The following is a 20,809-nucleotide window of genomic DNA, read 5'->3' as shown; positions in this document are numbered from 1 at the left end:
CCAACGACACCCCCTTGGGAACCCTCAGCAGCCGCGTGTGCGCTGCCGGGGCTGCCGGGGCGGCCTTTTTTCCTTCTTTATTATTAATTAAATATTTTTTTCTCCCCCCCCCAACCCCGGGGGGGGGGGACACAGCCCCGTGCAATGCTGCGGGTGGCCGGGAGATGGCCCCGCTCCGCGCTGCGCCCCCTCCATTGTCCGCAGACGCCGCCGCGCTCCCTCCTCCCGCAACCACCACCGGGACCCCCCCCCCCCCCCCCCAAAAATCCACCGGGACCCCCCCTCACCCCCCCCACGGCACCGCCACGGCTCCGAGCAGGTAACGAAGGGACCCGGGGGGAAACGGGGAGCACCGGGGGGGTGCAGGAAAAACCTGGGGGGGGCCGCGGGAGGAGGCCGCTTGGGTGCAATTTGCGGCTCGTTCCGGGTTTTCGCCCCCCTTTTTGTAGGTTTTTTGCGCCCCCCCCCGCCGTGCTGTGGGGGTGTCTGGGTGCTGTGGGGTGCACGCATCTTCCCCCCCCCCATCCAGGGTGCTGGGTGCTGCCCCTGAGCTTCCAGTGCGGGGATTTTGGCAGCTTGGGGGGGGTCGCAGCTGAACGGGGTGGGGGGCGCGGGGGGGGTCGTGGCTTTAAAATGAGCCGGGAGGGGGGAGATTTGGGGGATTTGGGGGAGGGGGGGGGTGCAGAGCGGTGGAAGGGCCCCCAGCACGTTGCAAAGTTGCCAGGGAGAGAAGTGGTTGGGGGGGGGGGGGACCAGCACCAGGCTGCCCGGGATGTCAAAGTGTCCCCCACCGGGATGGGGACGGGGATGGGGACATTGATGGGGACAGGGATGGGGACATTGATGGGGACAGGGATGGGGACAATCCTGCACTTGTGCGGCCAGGAAGGGCCAGCTCATCCCGCCCAGGGCTCGGTGTGCTGCTCCTCGGGATGCCGAAACACTCCCACAAGCATTTAGCCAAAAAAAAACCCAAATCCGTGAGCTTTTACCCCAGAGCGAGGGGAGCCGCGTTGGCTCAAGCGCAGCTGCCAAGCCAGGCACGAACGTGGTTTGGTTGTTCACGGGATCCGGGCCGGGGTGAAACCAGCACAAACCGAAAATATATATATAAAAATAAATAAAAAAATCGATCGTTTCCTCCCACACCGAGAGGAAAAGCGCAAGCAGGGCGAGGGGAATCTGCTCCGAAACGGGGTGCTCGGTTTCTCCCCGGGCTCACCGCCCCGGCACGGTGCTGCCCCAGCTCGCCTCGGGAGCACGGCCTTATAAATAATAAAAAAATAAATTAATTAATTAAAAAATGAGGGCAGGAGACAGGCAGGGCCGGGCAGGGGGGGTGATGAGCCACGAGGCCGCCCTGCTGCAGGGTGCGCGCGGTGCTCGGCTGCGCCCCGCGGATTTTGGGCGGCGTGGGAGAAGCTGCAGCAGCCGCCGCCCGGCCAACCCCCAGCGTTTTGGGGTGCCGGGAAGGAGCCCTGCATGCCCGGCCCTCCTGGTGCCTGGCTGCAGTCTCGCCCGACTCCCACGAGATGCAAATCCGCCGAGCTGAGGCGCACGAGGAGCCACTTCCCATCGTGGGCTGGGTTTTGGGGTGGCCGTGCCCTGTGCGCCCCCGATTTGGGGGGCACCGGGGGGACTTGGGTGCACCACAGATGCTGCGTGTCCTCCGTGCGCCCACCTCCTGGGTGGGGGCGAGCCCCCGAGGCAGTGGGGACAGGCGGATGGATGGGGGCGGCAGTGACCCCGCCGCAGGATTTGGGGTTAGGGGCAGCCGCCGCTTGCCGGGCCCCCCTGGTGCAGCGGGGTCGGCCAAAGAAAAGGCAGAATTGTGGGGCCGTGCTTCACGCTGCCGGGCTCTGTGGGGTTATCCTGAGCCGTGCTGGACAGCAGCGAGCCCCCCCCGTGTGGGCTGGGCACCCCCCTCGCGGTGCCAAGCGCAGGAAGCTGAGATTTACATAGGAACCGAGCGCCCCGGGGAGCCCGACCACGAGCAGCCCCCGCGTCCCCCTCGCTGTGCTGCTGGCCCTACAGGTGCTGGGTGAGGTGCAGCACCCCCTGTGCGCCCTGCGTGGCTCTCACACCTCGCTGCGTGTCCCCAGCGTTGGGCTCAGCCCCTCGTGCCCCGAGGGGCTTTGGGGGGGCTCCTTCGGCTGCCCCACATCGTCGGGGGCTTACCCGTCCCGTGTCTGACCCACCTTCCCCAGGCAGGATTTCCTCCCGAGGGTGGAAATGCGTCGAAAGCTGCTCGAAGAGCGTTTGGCAGGGGACAGCTTCACATCCTGCCTCCTCCAGAGGGCTCGGAGAGGGCTGGATCCTATTAATAGGAGGCGCGAGCGGCCTCGGGAGGAAGGAGCTGCGAGGAACAGGTTGGGAGCCAGCGGCGCTGGGCGCTTGCGAGGCGTTTGCTGGGCTCCGTGTGCGTGGCACGGGGCTGCCTCGGTGCCCGTAACAAAATGCTCGATGCTGGGGGAAGTGTGGGGTCTTTGGGGTGGTGGGCTAGGGGCTGGCTCCGTCTCGGAGGGAGGACGACTTCTTCCTCGAAAGCTCTGCTGGGGATTTGTTGGGGTTTGGTGGAAGGGGAGCGGCTCCCGCAGTTCCGATCCCTGCTGGGGTAAGAAATTGGAGGGGCTTGGAAGCGCCCACGGGGATCGGTTTGGGGGGAATCGCGTCGATTTTGCTGCAAGAGGAGATGTCCGAGTGCTCCTTCCGCTGGGTTTTGGGTTGAGGTGTGGTGTTTTGGTGGTGCTGAGCTCCAGGAGTGAAATACTTGAGGTTTTGGTTTCGGTTTGTAATGACCTTTACGAGCAGATGCCCTTCCTGGAGCTCCAGCTCCAAGCCAGGAAGAAAATCCGGAGCTTTGGCCCTAGCAAAGCACAACCTGGGGACCGACCCAACGAGCCTCCCTTGGGCACTGCACTGCTGGGAGAGCGATGCCAAGGCCCCAAAAACCCCCAATTCCCAATTCACGGGGCTGGGGACACCACCAGGAGCCGTGTCCCTGAGGCACCCCCGAGCATCCTCCTCCGGCTTTATCCTCCTCCTCGAGGGGGCTTCATCCTTCTCCGGGCTGCTCCTCCCTCCACGGGGTTATAAACGGGTGGGAATCGTCTCCCCCCGATTAGGCAGAACCTCCTTCCCCCGGCTCCCACCGCCGGGGAGGTGCTTTCCTTCCTCGCCTTCAGCTGTTTGATGTCTCCCCAGATGCTGCAGAGCTCTCGATCTGCTCCCCACGCAGCTGCCGGCGAGGGGGAAGGGAGAGGGGGACGGGCAGAGCTCGGTGCTTGCCCCTTCTTTGCCCTGGCTTCCCGTCCCCGTGCCTGGGATCCCGCAGTGTGATTTTCTGCTCGGCTCCCCCTGGCCCTCCCCATGCCGAGCAGGTGCTGGGGGGCGGCTGCGTGGGGGCACCGAGCTCCCCCCAAACCCCACGGGTGCCCCCTGCACCCCCAGTCCCCCCCAGGTCCCCCTCACCCTCTTCCCACCCCAACGCTTGGCTCTTTGCGCCTTGTCCCTCCCCATCCTGCTGCTGCTGGCTCCGGGGACAAGGAGAGCCTTGGGGGGGGGCCGTGCACCCCAAAAGCCACCCCAAAGCACCCGAGCATCCAGCGGCCCCAGAGCTAAGCAGGTTTGCCCGGCCGTGCCCTACAAACCGGCTGAGAAACGAAGAGGTGGTGGGGGAAAAACCCCGGGCGTTTCGGGAGGGTTTGTTCCTATTTCTCTGCCCGGCTGGGTGGCCGTGGGTGGATGGGGTTATTTGGGTGATGGAAAAATAAACCCTGCGGGGTCTCTGGGTGTGCAGGTGGGAGAGCTGCCCCCAAACCCCTCTGCACCTCCCCGAGGGGATCCTATAAGGGTGTGCGGGGTGCTGGGCGCACGGGGTGGGCGCATCCTCGCTGCACGGGGAATGCGAGGCTGCATTTCGCCTTGGTTTTGTTCCTCCTTGGTGCTCAGCACCCGAGGATGGTCCCGGAGAGGAGGGTGGGGAGCTTTGCTGCGTTTTGGGGTCCCCCCCAGTTTGCTGCCGGCAGCCCCCCGTGTGGCAGCTCCGCGGCTCCTGCTGGGGCACCGGGGATGTGGTGTCCGCGTGCGGCTCCCCACAAGGCTGCAGCCTCCCTTTTTGGGGCTTTGCTGGTGGAAAGTGGGAAGAAAACGATGTTAAGCCACAAGCCGGGGCGGGTTTGCAGCGCACAAGGGCTTTTCCCTGCTGGGCTGCCCCCGCCGAGCGCGGTGCTGAGGCCGCAGGAGCCGCGCCGGGGCTCGAAGCGGTTCCCTGCAAGGTGGGACGCCGAGCGCCTCTCCCGAGGCTGACGTGACCGGCGCACGTGCCAGGAAATTTAAAGTCAGAAGATTGCCCCGGCATGAGCAGCAGGGATGTTTTAAAGAGGGGAAAAAAAAAAAAATAAAAGAGCCGCTCGTCTGCGCCTCCCGAATTCGGTGCCTGCCTTTGGAGATCCCCGACTGCCCCAGACCCGCAGCTCTCAGCCCCCCCCGTGCCCTTTTTCTACCAGGCTGGAGGGCAGAGGGGGTGTTCAGTGGGAACACAACCAGCCCCTTTACCAAACCCCACAGCGGAGCCAGGCTCAGCCCTGGTGCAGCAGCTCTTTGGGGTTTTTCGTATGGGCAGGATGGGGCCGGCCGCTTCGGGGCTGCTTTTCTCCGCGTCAAACCCCAGCAGATGCCGTTCCTGGAGACGAGAATGGATTTGTAGCTTTGTCAGCCACGAAAAGCTCAGGTCTATTTTATTGCTTTTGGGTTAAAAGCACGTTTGCTTTGTTCGGCTGCCAGCAGCCCGGGATTGCCAGCTTTTGGGATTTCTGTTTTTCCGGGAAAAGCCCGTGGCTGCCAGCAACACCCCCCTCCTTTGCCTGCACGGTGGCACCGACACCTGCGCACGGAAAGGGTCAGGCCCTTTCCTTCAGAACTGCAATTTTGGGGAGAAAGCGTGCCTGCAGCAGGCAAAGCCAGGGCTGGGCTGAGCAGCAGCCATCAGGTTCGGGGCCGCGTAGCTCGGGGGGGTCCCTTTGGGTCTCCGGGGCTGCCGCGGGTGCAATCCACGGGGGTGCTCTGCTGGGTGCTGGAGGTGGTTGCACCTCGAAGCAGGGCACCAGGGTGTCCCCAGCCTTGCAGGGTGCGTGGGGTCGGGGCGAGGAGGGCTCTGGCTCGCAGCTCGCACCCCACATCCTCCCCTCGCGGAGGCTCGTGCGCCCTGGCCGGAGCGAGAAAACCCTCAGCCGCCTCTCAGCTCCAGAGACGTCAAGTGCCGAGCGTCTCCGGAGGCTTTGGGCTCGCTCCACTTTTCTGTTTAACATCCACTTGGCTATTTATTTTGCTAGGAAGAGAAGAGGAGGGGAAATTGCCTTCCTTGGAGAGCTCCGGGCCGGCCTGGCGGCGCTGAGCGAGCCCCGGCAGCGGTCCCGGGCGCGCGGACGGCGGGGAGGGAGCGGCGGCTCCGCGGTCACCGCGGTTTGTGTGCCTTGGTCAGGGGCCAGGAAGGTGGTTTCGAGTCAAGCTTTTCCTCCTCGCTGCTTGCAACTCAGTTCTGCAAACTAGCCGGGTTTGGAGGCTGTGCGAGGCCAGGGGCTCAAAGCATCCCTGCTGAGGGATGGCAGCCAGCTCCGAGCCCCTCCCTGGGGCAGAGGGGGCTTGGAGAGGGGCTCGGAGGGACCTGTCGGGTCCCTCGGGGAGGGTTTCAGCTTGGATTTTTATTCTCTGAAGCATCCTGGGCTGGTGGGAGCTGGTGGGCAGTGGTTGCTCCGGGCTGCCCAGGGCCCCGTGCGGGCTTTGGGGTGAGCAGGGAGCAGCTGGGGGGCGGCTCAGGGCTGGGTAACCCCCTGGGGGCAGGCTGGGGGGGTTCCGCCTCGCTGCCTGCGCTGATGCAAAGCGAAAATCCTCTCCCCCAATATCCTCTCCCCCGGGGGAGGCGAGGCAGGAGGGGCCGCAGACGCCCTTCCTTCCTCCCTTGCTTTTCTCCCTCCACTTTTCCTTTCTGATGGCCGAGCGCTGCCGGCAGGGGCCCTGCTTTTCTCCTCGCACCAAAGCCCCCAGGACCACCAGGGGGGCTCAAAACCCTGCCCGAGGCACACGACAGCAGCTTGCCGGGCCCCACGAAGCCAACGCGGGGCACTGGGGTTGCGGGTTGAGTCAGCCCCAGATGCCGGCGCTGGCCCCGCCGCCCTCCCTCGGTGTCTTATTTTGTCCTCGGGGGAAATCCAGCAATAGCCCCAGCAGCTGCTGCTGGGGGCCGAGCAGCCCCGAGAGCCTACCCAGAGGCTGCAAAATCTTTCTTTAAGCCATCGCTCCCGGGGCTGGGGAACAGTTTCCTTCATTTCATCGTGGAGAGGAAGGGCCGGACCTCAGGGCGCTGCCGGCCCCAACCCTCCCAAGCGAAGCGAAGCGGGGCTCCCAAATGACCCCTGGGTGCACGCCCAGGGCGAGGCTCGTTAGGGCCAGCCCTTGACGAGCTCGCAGAGCCGTTAACCCTCTCCATTCCCCTCCGCCCAGGTGGCCGGCGGTGCAGCATGCCCTTCTCCTGAAGCCCTGTGAGCGCGGGAGGAAGAAGAGGGTCGGTGGCGGCGCGCGGAGATGTCCGCCACGCGTGGCGATGGGGAGCACTGGAAATCCCTCGAGTCGGTGGGCATCAGCCGCAAGGAGCTGGCGCTGGCCGAGGCCCTGCAGATGGAGTACGACGCGCTGTCGCGCCTGCGGCAGGACAAGGACAAGGACAAGGAGGAGAGCCGCGCCAAGCAGCGGGGCGAGCGGCCCCTCATCTCCTGGGACGACCCCGCCGAACCCAACGGCTGCGCCGGCATCAAAGCGGCACGGGGCCTCTCCGGCTCCGACCCCACGCTCAGCTACAACCCCCCGACGGTGCACGAGGGGTCCCCGACCCCCCGGCCCCCTCCCGGGCCGCCCCCCCGGCCGGATAGCCAGCCCTGGCTGAAGGCTCCGCTGGCCGGGGACTACCTGTACATCTTCGACGGCTCCGGGGGGGACTTCCTCGGGGAGCCCCTCAACGGCACCTCGCCCCCCGACGGCGGGGAAGGCTCCCCCAAAAAGCTCTCGCCGCCCCCGCTGCCCCCCCGGCACTCCATCTGGAGCCCCCCCGAGGGCAGCCGGCGCCCGGGGAAGGGGTCCCCGCCGTCCTCCAAAGCCCCCCAGCCCAGGGACATCAACATGTTCTCGCAGGAGCGGGCGCACGGCAAGCTGCTCGCCCGGTGCATCTCCGAGGAGGACCCCTACGGCCTCGCCGACTACGAGGGCATCAACGACGCCATCACCTGCCTCAACCTGAAGTCCACCTACGAGTCGCAGGTGCTGCGGGAAGCCTCCCGGGGCTGGAAGGAAGGCAGGAGCATCTTCGAGAAGGAGTCGAGCGGCAAGCCGGTGGCAAGGAGCAAGACCATGCCCCCCCAGGTGCCCCCGCGCACCTACGTCTCCCGCTTCGGCAACAGGAAGAATCTGGCCCCCAACAAGAACCGTAGGATCTCCGTTGACCCGGTAAGAGGATTTTACTCCCCGCTTTTGAGGGCAGGAGGGATGGAGGCAAAGCGCTGGGGGGAGCTGGAATTGGGGCGGTGAAGGTGGGGTGTGGAGGGAGCTGTGGGTGCCCGCTGGCTCTCGCGCCCCGTGGCTTTGCCGTGTCCAACCTCCTCGCCTTGCTCCCAGCCCCTCCGCGCCCCCAGCAGCCCAGCACATGACTATTTGGGGCTTCAGGGGGGCTGCAGCGGGCTCGTGTCCTGCTCTCGCAGCCCCTCCTGGTCCCCCTCCTCCCTCGGTGGGCGAGCGCAGCAGCCGGGCACTGCTGGCGGGGGCGGTGTGAGGCGCCCTCGGCTTTCTCGCTGCCAGAACCCAATTATAAAAGGGCGTTAAAATTGTCTTTAGTGGCTGCCGTGGTCTCTGCCTTTCTCTCTCTCCCGTTGGCTGCTGGCTGGGTTAATTGCCCTGACAGTGGGGCCATTGTTTGCCGCAGAGGAGCCGCGGAGGCTCGGGGACCCCCGTGTGCGCGGGGGGGAGCCTGGCACCAGGCGCGGGCAGGGCTCTGCCGCGGCACCCTGGGGGCTTGGGGACGCTCCCTCCATCCCTCAGCATCCTCAGATGCAACGATCACGAGGCAATGATCCCCTGCTCGGTCACGGAGGAGCGAGGCGGGGTGCAGGGGGAACACGGGGAGCCCCCGGGGTGCCGCTGACGGTTGCCCCCCGCAGGTTGCCCCCCGGCCACACTCTTTAGCCAACGGCTACGAGCTCTTCGAGGTGTCGGAGGAGCGGGACGAGGAGGTGGCTGCTTTCTGCCACATGCTGGACGTGTGAGTACCACCGTGCCCGAGCCGTCCCTGCGCCCCTCGGAGCGCCCCCAAACCCCTGCTTGGGGGGCGTCAGGCTCCGCGCCCCGGCGAGGGCAGGCGGCGAAATGCCCCCGGGCGGAGGCGTTTGGAGGGGGGAGGACACGAAGGCAGGCAGCGGCTCTCATCCTGCCCCTGCCCGCAGGCTGCGGTCCGGCCCCAGCACCCAGGATTATTCCCTGAGCGGCTTCGTGTGGAGCTCCGTCAGCCTCAGCCCCGAGCACTTGGGGCACGGCGTCAGCCTGAAGGTGACGGTGGTGTGCGACAGCCTGCGGGAGCCCCTCACCTTCACCTGCGACTGTGAGTGTCCCTCGGGGGGGGGGGGGCTGCGAGGCAGGATCAGCCCCGAATGATGCCTGGGGGAGGGATTTTTGGGGAGTTCTCCCGTTGCACGTGGGGCTCACCGCCGCTCGCTGTCCCCGCAGGCTCGTCCACCGTGGACCTGCTGATCTACCAGACGCTGTGCTACACGCACGATGAGCTGCACGCCGTCGACGTCGAGGATTTCGTGCTCAAGCTCTGCGGCTTGGAGGAATTCTTGCAAAAGTGAGTGCCGGGGGGGTGTGGGGGGGACGCAGGGACTGCGCCGCTCACGCGCAGGCGCGATGGATGCGATGGGGGGCCCGGGTCCCTCCCCGCCTCCCCAGCCCCCGCGGGGCTCTCGCCAAAAGCAGCGTGCCGGGAGCATCCTTCCCTCCCGGGAGCTGCCAAAAAAGCTCTTTGGGAGAGCATTAATAACGGCCGTGTCACCGAGCTCCGGCAGCAGCCCAGCTTCCCCCGGGGCTGTTTTTTAAATTGCGGGAGCTGGAAAAAGCCATTTCCAGGGGGGGTAGCGGGGACCGGGGACGGTTCAGAGCCTCAGAAACGTCCCGATCTGCAAAGCGGGGAGAAAGGGGACAGGTTTCCCTTCCTTAAATCCGTGCAGAGCCCTTGTTTGGGGGCTTGCTGCTCCCACCAAGGCTGTGATTTTGGCTCTGCTGGCCAGGGAAAAGCTCCGTCCCGAGCAAGGCGCCGCGTGGAGGCAGCGGCAGCCACGCACGCAGGGGCACACGCCGTCCCTCCCGGCACCTCCCCGCCGCCAGCCCTGCCTGGAGAGCGGCCCCACGGCCTGGCCCTGCTGCTCGAAATCGTGGGAGCTTTGCCACTAGCTCCAGTTTCAGGCCCTAAGGGAGCAACTGGGAATTGCTCGGCTCGGGATGAGCCTGCACAGCCCCGGGGCTGAGCCCAGGACGTGCGTGCATGGGCGCAGCGGGGCTGCTCCCCCAGCCCCGGGTACAGCAGCAGTTCCATCCATCTGTCCCTCTGCTGGGGGGCTGCGGGGAGCCCCCCCCCGTCCCCTGGGTACCCGCTGGGCTTCACTCGTTGCTTTCTTTCCTCCTGCAAACGCTGCCGGTGTCAGCAAAAAGATGTTTGCCGGAACGAGCCTTAACGAGAAACAGCCCCCGTTGGAAAAACGGGACCGGCCCCAGCCCAGAGCCGCGTTGTGGTGCAGCTCCTCGGCGTGGCTTTTTGGAGAGGGAGCCAGGGCTTTCGAGGATGGAGGCTGGCTCAGGCCGCCAGTCAGGGCTGCACGCCCGTCCTGGGTTCTGTGCAGGATTCCCGCGCGATTTGGGGCAAATCCCCTCGGTTTTGCCTAACTTCTCCGTTTGGGAAAGGGACAGCCTGTCCCCAGCGAGCAGCTCCCGTATCTCCCGGGGCCCTCAAAGGACCTTTGAGAAAGCCCTGGGAAATAAAGCCCTTTTGTCGCCCGTCTTTTCTCTCCACGTCTTCCCCCAGCGGAGGAGGTGCTGGAAGTGCCAAAAGCCTCCGTGCTGAGCCGCTCGGGCGCTCGAGCTCTCCTAAGCAGCCCGAGCTGCCGCTGCTTTCCACCACTTGGCACGTGCGAGGTGCAGGGGGAAGGCTGGATGGGGCAGGGCACCCCAGGGGATGGAGCAGGGCACCCCAGGGTACAGAGCAGGGCACCCCAGGGGACATTTGCAGCCCGAGGCGGGGTGCGCAGGACACCAGCCCCATGGCAATAAGGGCCCGGTGCTGCCCAAGGGCCAGGCTTCCTGCGTGCAGCAGGGCAGGACCCAGCACCAGCAGCCACGCACCCATCCGGCTCCACATCCCCGTCCCCAGCAGCCCTGGGGGTGCCCCTGGCGGCCCCCCTGCATCCTGCCATTGAGCCTGCAGATGGGCCGCCCTCACCGCGGCACCGTGCCCGGCTGAATTGGCTCATTCTCTTCCCAAGCTGGCAAGGAAATTGGGGCAGTGTGGTGAGCCCCGCAGGCTCTGGTCGGGGGCTTTCCCCTACTGCAGAAGCCCCCCGGTGCCGGGTTTTCCCCCTGCTGCTGCCGGGCTCCTCCGTGCCCGCTCCTTTTTGCACCAGCAGGGCCTTTTGTGAAGGATGCAGGGGAAGGAGGAAAACCAAAAATTTATTCTTCGGGCTTTGCAAGCACTTGCACCCCAGCGAAATGTTTTGCAGGCAAAAGCACAGCCAAACCCCAGCCAGCACTGGGCCTGGCCGCAGGGATTTAGCACGGGGCTGCTTTAGGGGGGGGGATTTTAGCCCCCAGCCTGGACCTGGTGGAGAGGGGCCTCGTGCTGAGCCCGTTGTCTGTGCCCCTGCAGCAAGCACGCGCTGGGGAGCCACGAGTACATCCAGCACTGCAGGAAATTTGACATCGACATCCGCCTGCAGCTGATGAGGAGGAAGGCTGTGCGCAGCGACCTGGCCCGCACGGTGGGTGCCCGCGGGGGGAGCGCCCTCCCCGCCTGCCCCAGGACCCTGCCCTGGGGAGATGCTTTGGCTGGGAGATGCTTAGGGTTTGGCAAAGCCAGCTCTCAGCTGGGTGTAACCTCCAGGGCTCGAGCCCCCAGCCCCGTATCCAGCCGCTTAGAGGGGACCCACGGCGGGGAGAGGGGCAGGAGGGTTTGTAGGGGCGGCACCCACCTCCACCTCTCTCCTCCTGCAGGCCAACGACGACCAGAGCCCCTCCACCCTCAACCACTACATCCACCTGCAGGAGAGGCCCATCAAGCAGACCATCAGCAGGTAAAGGGGGCGCGGGGTGAGCGCAGCCCCCTGCGCCAGGCGCCCTCCCCGTCGGTGCTGAGCTCCGCTCTCCGCATCCGCAGGCAGGCGCTGAGTCTCCTCTTCGACACCTTCCACAACGAGGTGGATGCTTTCCTGGCGGCCGAGGTGAGCCTTTAGGGGGCTGCGGGGCTTTGGGGGAGCACTGGGTGGCACCGGGACAGCCCTGCCCTTCCCGTCCCCTCCCTGGAAGGAGGCTGGTTTTGGCACAGCCTGGCTCCGGCGCGTGCCCACGGTGCCGGATTTTCCTGCTGGAGGCTCCAAGCAGCCTCTCCTCCCCGGGGAGCCCCGACCTCTCCATTCCTCCGAGCATCTCCACGTGTTCCTGCACAGATCCACCTTGTCCCATCCCGTCCCCGCACCCCAAGGGGCTGCCTGTACCCGAGGGGACAGCATCACCCTAAAAAAAAGGGCTCCCGTATTCCCGGGGAGCGCAGCAGACATTTGCTGCAGACTTTTTTATGATCACGATGGGGCTCCAAGTCTGCATCAGAGGAGGGGAAAGGAGGGAAAACCTTCACATGGCAGCTGCGTGGTGGGCTGGGGAGCTGCCGTGGAGGCTCAGGACAGCATTTATTCCCCTCCTTGGTGTTTTCTTGGGGCACAAGAGGGTGCAGACGCCGCTCCCCATCCCCTGCCCCGCTTGCTGCCGGCTCCCCGAGGGCAGAGCTTTGCCCTGGCTCTGAGCCCGGGGCTCTGCTCAGCCTCCCCCTGCCCGCAGGGAGACTTCCCTCTGAAGGCAGAGCGAGTGATCCAGTCGGTCATGGCCATCTGCAATGCCCTGGCCGCCGTCGAGTCCCAGGAGATCACGGCTGCCCTCAACCAGATGCCCCCCTGCCCTTCCCGCATGCAGCCCAAAATCCAGAAGGTAAGGGCAGGGGGGGCGCAAAGGGAGGGGAAAAAAAAAAAGAAAATAAACAACACATCCAAACCATCCTCCCTTCCTTCCCGCTGCACCACGTGGAAAATTCCTCAATAGCTGGGCGCAGGCAGCTGCTTGCCCTGCCCGTGGCAGCAGCCGGGCCCACGGAGCTGCTCCCAGCCGCGGCCACGCGCGGGGCTCCTCCTGCCATTGCCCTCGTGGTTCCTTCCTTCCTTTCTCTCTTTCTTTCTTTCTTTTCTTTTCTTTTCTTTTTTTTTTTTTTCCTCAACAGGATCCAAATGTCCTGGCCAAGAGGGAAAATCGAGGTATTTCAATTCTCCTCCTCCCCTTCTGGGCTGGGGTTCCCGGTGCTTTTCATCCCCAAACCCCTCCTCCTCCTCCTCGAGTGTTACGGCCAAAAAAAAAATGTGTTTGAGACCATTTTTTTTTTTAAGAAACGAGGCTTTTGAGGCCGTGCCCGTTGTTCCTCCCCATGAACCCAACAAATCGGGAAGCCTCAAATCCCCCCCTGCGCCCCAGAGGAGGGGACGTGCCCGGGGTCCCCCCAACATCCCCGGGGGACCCCAAGGGTGCGGGGCAGCCCCGCGTCAGCCCTGTCCTGCCTCCCCTGCAGAGAGGATCGTGGAGAGCCTGACGGCCGCCATCCTCGACCTGGTGGGGCTCTACTGCAGCACCTTCAACGCCGATTTCCAGACGGCCACACCGGGGAGCCGGGAGCACGGCGTGGTGCAGGAGGCCTGCCTGCTCTCCTGCCCGCTCTCCTTCACCGTCTACGCCACCCACCGCATCCCCATCACCTGGGCTGCCAGGTAGGGGTGGAGATAAACCCACCACGGGCTCGGCGCCGTGTCGGTGACCCTTTAGCAGGGCATCCCTCCCCTAAACCGCTGTAAAAAGTGCGTCCCAAATACCCCACGTAACAGCAAACCCACCCCAAAACCTCCCCAAAATGCAGGACCGCGAGCCTGGGGGCGCACGGGGTGGGGGGCGCACGGGGTTGCCACCCCAACCCCGCAAAGCCTCGGGGCTGCTGCATCCCTCCCGAGAGCTCCATGAGGTGACAGATGGCCCCGGTGCCGCGGGGGCTCCTTTGTTAGGTGCCACCATGCTGGGGGGGGACGGCGGGGGTCCCGGCGGGCGGCGGGAGCCCACCGCGGGGAGGGCGTGCGAGGCAGCGGCGGCGGCAGCAGCCACCCCGCCGGGGACCCCTCGCTTTTGTCCCGTCCTTAATGCATTCCCCCTGCTGACTGGCTCCGAACAAAGCCCGTAGCCTGGGAAATGCCGGCATCCCCCTGACCTCCTGCGCCCCGCAGCCCTCCCCGGATTGTCGCTCGGCACCTGCCACATGGCAGGACCCCCCCCCAAAAAAAAAAAAAACCCTCCCCGGCAGTCCCCCGTGTGCCGGTATGCGCCGTGGCATATGGGGACGGGGATGGGGACGGGAGGGTGGGGGGGTGCTGGCTTTGCACCCCCCTTCCCCTGCTCAAAGCCGTGCAGGGGCTGCCTTGGGGCACGGCTGGCAGCGGGGAGGGCTCCGAGCCTTCATTGCACCCCCGGGCATCGCCTTCCTCCTCCTCACCCCGCTGCTATGGGGTTTGCCCCTTCGTGGGGTGGGGTGAAGCCCGAGCAACCCGCAAGGCTCCCCCCCCCCCGCTCACGGCCCTTCTGCCCCCCTTGCAGCTACGAAGATTTCTACCTCTCCTGCTCCCTCACGCACGGCGGCAAGGAGCTGTGCAGCCCGCTGCACACCAGGAAGGCGCACGTCTACAAGTACCTCTTCCACCTCATCATATGGGACCAGCAGTAAGGCAGCCCCCCCCCGGCCGCAGGGTGGGCACGGGTGGTCCACGCTGCTTCTTCCTCCTCCTCCTCCTCCTCCTCCTCCTCTTTCTCGCTGTGCCCTCTGTATTTCGGGTTTCGGAAGCTCTTGTGTCATCCCCAGGAATAGCGCTGCCCCCCACCCCTCCCCGGCGCCAGCCACGCCGCTTGTTTGCACCCAGGAAAGGGGATCTGCTCCCAAAATAGCCCCGGCAGCAGGCGGGGAGGCCGTGCCGAGCCCTGGCATCCACCGGGTCCCGGGGAAGGAGGGGGGGGGGACGGGCCGGGGATAATTTTAGAAGGTGCCTGTGCCCCCGAAGGACACGAGCGGGGCCGTGCCGCCCCCCTCCCTGCCTCCTGCCCACCCCACGGGCAGGATGTAGCTGGTGCCCCGGAGAGGAGCCTCAACCCCGGGGACCCCCAGGGACCCCCAGGGAGCAGCCGGGACGAGGTCAGTGTGGGGGGGACCCCCCCAATCCCTCGGTCACCTTCCCAGGGCGCAGAAGCAGCCGGCCGGCCCCGACCCCGGGGGGGCTTGCCCATGACGTGGGGCCTCGGTGCTGCGCCGGGGGCACGTGGCACCCCCGCTGCCAGCAGTGTGGGGGGGGTTTTGGGCTCTTTTTTGGCATCTTGAGGCAGTGGGGGGGCCGCTGGCAGCACTGAGCCTCCGCCTGCTCTCTTGCAGGATCTGCTTCCCCGTCCAGGTGAACCGGCTGCCGCGGGAGACGCTGCTCAGCGTCACGCTCTTCGCCGTGCCCGTGCCCCCCCCGGGGAGCTCCTCGGACACCAACAAGCAGCGGCGGGTCCCCGAGGCACTGGGCTGGGTCACCACCCCGCTCTTCAACTTCAGGCAGTGCGTGGGGCACCCTTGGGTGCAGCGCCACCCCCCCATTACCCCCCCAAAGCGGCACCCTCAGCCTCCCCCCCCCTCCACCTTATTTATTTATTTTTTTTTTTTAACTCCTCCAGGGTCCTGACCTGCGGGCGAAAGCTTTTGGGCTTGTGGCCGGCGACCCAGGACAACTCCAGGGCCAGGTCGAGCGCCCCTAATTTCAACCAGCCCGACAGCGTCATCCTGCAGGTGGGTGCCGATGGCACGGTGCCGGGGGGTTTGGGGGGGGGGGAACCGAGCCCCCGCTCACCCTCCCGCCTCCATCCCAGATCGATTTCCCCACCTCTGCCTTCGACGTGAAGTTCACGAGCCCGCTGGCGGCCGAGGTCAGCCCCAGGTACGAATTCGGCAGCCTGGGCGAGGAGGATCAGCGCAGGCTGCGGGAGGCCATGCAGAAGAAATCGCTCTACTGGTGAGCGGGGGGGGGCTCAGCATCATCCTGCTCGGGGTGGGGGGGTTTTGCTGAGCTCCCCCCAGCACTGGCATGCACAGGGGGCGTTTGGGGGGCCTGATCCTGCCAGGAAAGCAGCCAGGGATGGGGGCTGAGTGTGGCTTCTCCGGCGGTGTCCCCCCAGCAGGGAGACAGCTGCCCGGCCCCTGCTGGCTCTAAACGGGGAGGATCGGGTGTCGGCAGCTGTGCCCGGCTCCCCGGAGCTCAGCACTGGTGCTGGACGTGCCCTCCCCACCGAGACCCAGCAGCAGGGCCAATCCTGTTCATAAAACCCCCAACGGGGTGACTTGGGGGGACCCCATGGGTGCTCGCTCACCCCACGCATGGGCGCTCCTGGATCACCATCTCACAGAGGATGCCAGCAGCATCCTGCTCCCCTTCCCCTCCTCCCGAGGGCTTTATCAGTGCCTCCCCAACCCCGTGCGTGCCGGGGGTGGCAGGGCACCCTATCCCCAACCCCGTGCCATCCCCGTGCAGGTTGACGGACGCCGACCGCAAGCGGCTGTGGGAGAAGCGCTACTACTGCCACGCGGCGCCCGGCGCGCTGCCCATGCTGCTGGCCAGCGCGCCCAGCTGGGAGTGGGCCTGCCTGCCCGACATCTACGCCCTGCTGGGCCAGTGGAGCTGCATGAGCCACCAGGACGCCCTGGGGCTCCTGCACGCCACGTGAGTCGCCGTCAGACGGGCACGGGGCGCTGCGCGCGGTTGGGAGTTTGGTGTGGGGGGAGCGGGGTCCCGTGGGGACACGCTGTCCCTGGCCGCAGGTTCCCCGATCAGGAGGTGAGGAGGACGGCCGTGCAGTGGATCGACTCCATCTCCGACACGGAGCTGCTGGACTACCTGCCCCAGCTGGTGCAGGTGTGTGCCGGGAGGGGGATGCTGTGTGGGGTGTGTGCTGGGACAGAGATGCTATTTTGGATGAGTCCCAGATGGGGATGTTGTATGGGATGTGTACCGGGATGGGGATGCTGTATGGGGTGTGTACCGGGATGGGGATGCACTGCACTACACATGCCGGGGTGGGGATGCAGTGAGGGGCACACACTACGACCAGAACACAGCAGGGGGCGTGCGCTGGTCCTGCTGTACCCCAAAAGCATCCCCTCTCCCCCTCATCCAGGCCCTAAAGTACGAGTGCTACCTGGACAGCCCGTTGGTGCGCTTCCTCATGAAGCGGGCCATCTGCGACCTGAAAATCACCCACTACTTCTTCTGGTGAGTTCAGGGGGGGGCTGAAGGAATCTGGGGGGGTACCCGTGGCGAGCCTGACCCCCTGCTTCTGCGCCGCGGGCAGGCTGCTGAAGGACGGCCTGAAGGATTCCCAGTTCAGCATCCGCTACCAGTACCTGCTGGCGGCTCTGCTGTGCTGCTGCGGGAAGGGGCTGCGGGAGGAATTCGACCGGCAGTGCCTGCTGGTCAACACCTTGGCCAGGCTGGCCCAGCAAGTGCGAGACGCCACGCCGTCTGCTCGCCAGGTGAGTTATGGGGTGGTCGGGGGGTTTACGGGGTCCGGCGGGGTCTCAGCCCCCTCGTGTCCCCCCCGCAGGGCATCCTCCGCGAGGGGCTGGAGGAGGTGAAGCAGTTCTTCAAGGCCAACGGGTCGTGCCGGCTGCCGCTCAGCCCCAGCCTGCTGGTGAAGGGGATCGTGCCCCGGGTGAGTGCTGGTGCCGGGGGTGCCGTCACCAAGCAGGGCCCGGCCGGCTCTGATGGGGTTTTTGCTTCCCTTCCCCGGCGGCAGGACTGCTCCTATTTCAACTCCAACGCCGTCCCCCTGAAGCTCTCCTTCCAGAACGTCGACCCCCTGGGGGAAAATATCCGGGTCATCTTCAAGGTGAGCTCGTCCTTTTGTCGGGTGGCCGAAGCGGGGGCACCGCGACCCCAAAACCATGGGCAGCCAGCCCCTGACGCTCCCCCTTGCTCGCAGTGCGGCGACGACCTGCGGCAGGACATGCTGACGCTGCAGATGATCCGCATCATGAACAAGATTTGGGTGCAGGAGGGGCTGGACATGCGCATGGTCATCTTCCGCTGCTTCTCCACGGGCCGAGGACGAGGTATCGGGGTGTTGGGGCATCCCCCAGGGGCATCGGTCCCTGGGTTGTGACGCTGTGGGGTTGGAAATGGCACGGGGGGGTCCTGGGGCTCCCCAGGGAGAAACCACCGTGGGTCGCTGTGAGCCAGCAGCCATGGGGTTTGATCCTACAGCCCATCTGTAGGACCGTGTTTGGTTCCTACAGGCGTTTGTAGGAACTCTGTGGAATGTGGGCAGCGGGGTTGGTGGTGGCAAAATGGGTCTGGGGTCTCGGTGCCCCCCCCTCTGTGGGGGAAGGACGGGTCTCACGCTGCTGTCCCGGCCGCCAGGCATGGTGGAGATGATCCCCAACGCCGAGACCCTCCGCAAAATCCAGGTGGAGCACGGCGTGACGGGCTCCTTCAAGGACCGGCCGCTGGCAGACTGGCTGCAGAAACACAACCCCGAGGAGGACGAGTACGAGAAGGTGAGGAGGAGCCCGGCAGGGTCCCCGCTCCTCGTGTCCCCCTCCTTGGGGACAAGACACGTCACTTTCCAGCGTGGGGGCCACCAAAACCTACCTTGGGGCCACCGGGCCTTTCTCCATCCCCTCTCCAGGCTGTGGAGAACTTCATCTACTCCTGCGCCGGCTGCTGCGTGGCCACCTACGTGCTGGGGATCTGCGACCGGCACAACGACAACATCATGCTCAAGACCACCGGCCACATGTTCCACATCGATTTCGGCAGGTTCCTGGGCCACGCGCAGATGTTCGGCAACATCAAGAGGTGTGGGAAGCGCCCCCCCCCCCCCCCCTCGCTGGGATTGCGCACGTGGGGCCGCGATGCTTCTTCGGCTGTGGGGTCCGCCCGGGTTTTGGGGGTGCGGCCCCTCTCCTCATGCCCCCCCGTGCTCACTTTCTGCCCCTTTTTCCCCCGGCGCAGGGACCGGGCCCCGTTCGTCTTCACCTCGGACATGGCGTACGTCATCAACGGCGGGGACAAGCCCTCCAGCCGCTTCCACGACTTCGTCGACCTGTGCTGCCAGGCTTACAACCTGATCCGCAAGCACACCCACCTCTTCCTCAACCTGCTGGGGCTGGTGAGAGCCTGGGGCCTGCTCGCTGCCCCTCAAAACGGGGATGGGGTGGCTCGGAGGGGCCGCGTCCCCGTCCCCCCGCCCGCCCTCACCCCCGCCTCGCTGCCCAGATGCTGTCCTGCGGCATCCCCGAGCTCTCCGACCTGGAGGACCTCAAGTACGTCTACGATGCCCTGAGGCCGCAGGACACCGATGCCGACGCCACCACCTACTTCACCAGGTACGGGACACGGGTGGGTGACGGGGTGTGGGGGGGGGGGTGATGGCGAGACCCCCGGGAAGGAGGCACGGCCCCCGTGGGCTCCGTGACCCAGCCTCTCCATCCTGCCCGCGGCCTCGTTGCAGGTTGATCGAGTCCAGCCTGGGCAGCGTGGCCACCAAGCTCAACTTCTTCATCCACAACCTGGCGCAGATGAAGTTCACGGGCTCCGACGCCCGCCCCACGCTCTCCTTCGCCCCCCGCACCCACACCATCAAGACGGCCGGCCGGATCCGCGACGTCTTCCTCTGCCGCCATGAGAGGGTCTTCAACCCCAGCAAGGGCTACGTGAGTGGGGACAGCCCGAGGCGACGGGCGGAGGAGCGTTCCCCATCCCCGAGCCCCTAAACCCCGTGGGCACGGGGCGTCCTGGTGTCTCCATCCCACCTCGCAGCCCCTTCTCCCCGCAGACCTACGTGGTGAAGGTGCAGCGGGAGAGCCCGAGCGAGGTGGTGTTCGTGCAGCGCACCTTCGAGGAGTTCCAGGAGCTGCACAACAAGCTGCGCCTCCTCTTCCCCTCCTCGCTGCTGCCCAGGTATCCCCTCAGACCCTACACCCGGGGAGGGGGGGGGCTCCCGATGCCCCCCTCGGGGTCGCTGAGGGTCTGTGGCCGCGCGGCAGCTTCCCCAGCAGGTTCGTCATCGGCCGGTCGCGGGGAGAGGCGGTGGCCGAGCGGAGGAAGGAGGAACTCAACGGCTACATCTGGCACCTCATCCACGCCGCCCCCGAGGTGGCCGAGGTGAGGGGCAGGGGGACCCCAGGAGGTGGGGATGGGGGTGCTGGGGAGAGGAATTTGGGAGGGAAGGGGGCGAATGCGGTGCGTAAAGCATCCGTGTGCGCACCCTGGGTGCTGGGGGACGTGGTCACCGGTACCGGCCCCTCTTTGCCCCGCAGTGCGACCTCATCTACACCTTCTTCCACCCACTGCCGAGGGATGAGAAGGCAGCTGGCACCAGCCCGGCACCAAAACCAGCAGGTAGGTGGGCTGGGGTGCACCATACACCCCCCCTGTGTCCTTCCCGTGTCCCCCCCACGTTCCTCCCGTGTCCCTTCTCCTCTCCAGACGCCACGTGGGCTCGTCCCCTGGGGAAGGTGGGCGGCGAGGTGAAGCTCTCCATCTCCTACAAGAACAACAAGCTCTTCATCATGGTGATGCACATCCGGGGGCTGGTAGGTGCGCGGCGTCCCGGCGGCGCTGGGGCAGGGTCTGTTGGCGGGGCCGGGCTCACGGCGCGCCCCGTGCTGTGCCCGGCAGCAGCCCCTCCAGGACGGCAATGACCCCGACCCCTACGTCAAGACCTACCTGCTGCCCGACCCCCAAAAAACCACCAAGAGGAAAACCAAAGTGGCCCGAAAAACCTGCAACCCCACCTACAACGAGATGGTACGGGGGACGGGGATAAGGTCTTGGGGGGGCTTTCGGGGACGGTGGCTGAGGTTCTGCCCTGCTTTGTGTCCCCAACCTCCTCCAGCTGGTCTACGACGGGGTCCCCCGGGGGGACCTGCAGCAGCGGGAGCTGCGGCTGAGCGTGCTGAGCGAGGAAGGCTTTTGGGAGAACATCCTCCTCGGGGAGGTCGGCATCCGCCTGCGGGACCTCGACCTGGCGCAGGAGAAGATGGGCTGGTTCGCCCTGGGCTCCCGCGGCCACGGCACCCTCTGAGCTCCGGGACCTGGCACCGGTGTCACCGGCACCCCCGGGGACGTGCCCGTGGGGACCGGGCGCTCGCGTGGCCGGGAGCTGCTGTAGCCGTCTTCTTTTTTAAGTTTACCTTGTGTCAAGGGAGCAACGCGGGGGGGGTGGGAAGGGAGGAGTGTCGGGGCACTTCGTGGGGGGGTTATTTCTTCCTTTGGGATATCTGTATTTTAATTTTTTTTTAATAACGAGTAGCGCGCGGCCGGGCACCGGGGCAGAGAGGAGGAGGCAGTGGCGGCGGTGGCATCGTCAAGGTTGGACTCGGATGTCCCCCCAGGGACATTTG

General features: G+C 66.0%; 1 protein-coding gene across 7 annotated transcripts; it reads left to right on the top strand.

Annotated features, from left to right (window-relative positions):
- The first annotated feature begins 270 nt into the window (after window positions 1-270).
- On the top strand, window positions 271-20,617 carry PIK3C2B (phosphatidylinositol-4-phosphate 3-kinase catalytic subunit type 2 beta). Of its 7 annotated transcripts, XM_084301840.1 has the most exons (33): window positions 271-319; window positions 6,502-7,497; window positions 8,205-8,305; window positions 8,487-8,641; window positions 8,767-8,887; window positions 10,955-11,066; window positions 11,299-11,378; window positions 11,462-11,525; window positions 12,139-12,285; window positions 12,572-12,605; window positions 12,914-13,109; window positions 13,981-14,103; window positions 14,804-14,971; window positions 15,088-15,199; window positions 15,280-15,422; window positions 15,939-16,127; window positions 16,226-16,319; window positions 16,582-16,676; window positions 16,756-16,936; window positions 17,008-17,115; window positions 17,200-17,292; window positions 17,386-17,515; window positions 17,823-17,959; window positions 18,091-18,260; window positions 18,417-18,573; window positions 18,681-18,790; window positions 18,916-19,117; window positions 19,240-19,364; window positions 19,451-19,568; window positions 19,724-19,805; window positions 19,893-19,999; window positions 20,085-20,213; window positions 20,302-20,617. In XM_084301840.1, the coding sequence occupies exons 2-33, from the start codon at window positions 6,583-6,585 to the stop codon at window positions 20,488-20,490; spliced, it is 4,887 nt and encodes a 1,628-aa protein (XP_084157966.1). In that variant the 5' UTR covers window positions 271-319; window positions 6,502-6,582; the 3' UTR covers window positions 20,491-20,617. The 7 variants fall into 7 exon arrangements, 6 of the variants coding, with proteins under 6 accessions (XP_084157966.1, XP_084157961.1, XP_084157965.1 ...); XR_014619137.1 differs by having other exon boundaries at window positions 10,955-11,378; window positions 12,572-13,109; window positions 19,893-20,003; window positions 20,302-20,443; XM_084301835.1 differs by having other exon boundaries at window positions 10,955-11,378; window positions 12,572-13,109.
- Window positions 20,618-20,809: the final 192 nt, after the last annotated feature.

The sequence above is a fragment of the Netta rufina genome (assembly GCF_964035555.1).
Source record: "Netta rufina genome assembly, chromosome: 26".
NCBI lineage: Eukaryota > Metazoa > Chordata > Aves > Anseriformes > Anatidae > Netta > Netta rufina.
The sequence above is the reverse complement of the archived record's forward strand: the minus strand, read 5'-3'. Positions and strand labels throughout refer to the sequence as shown.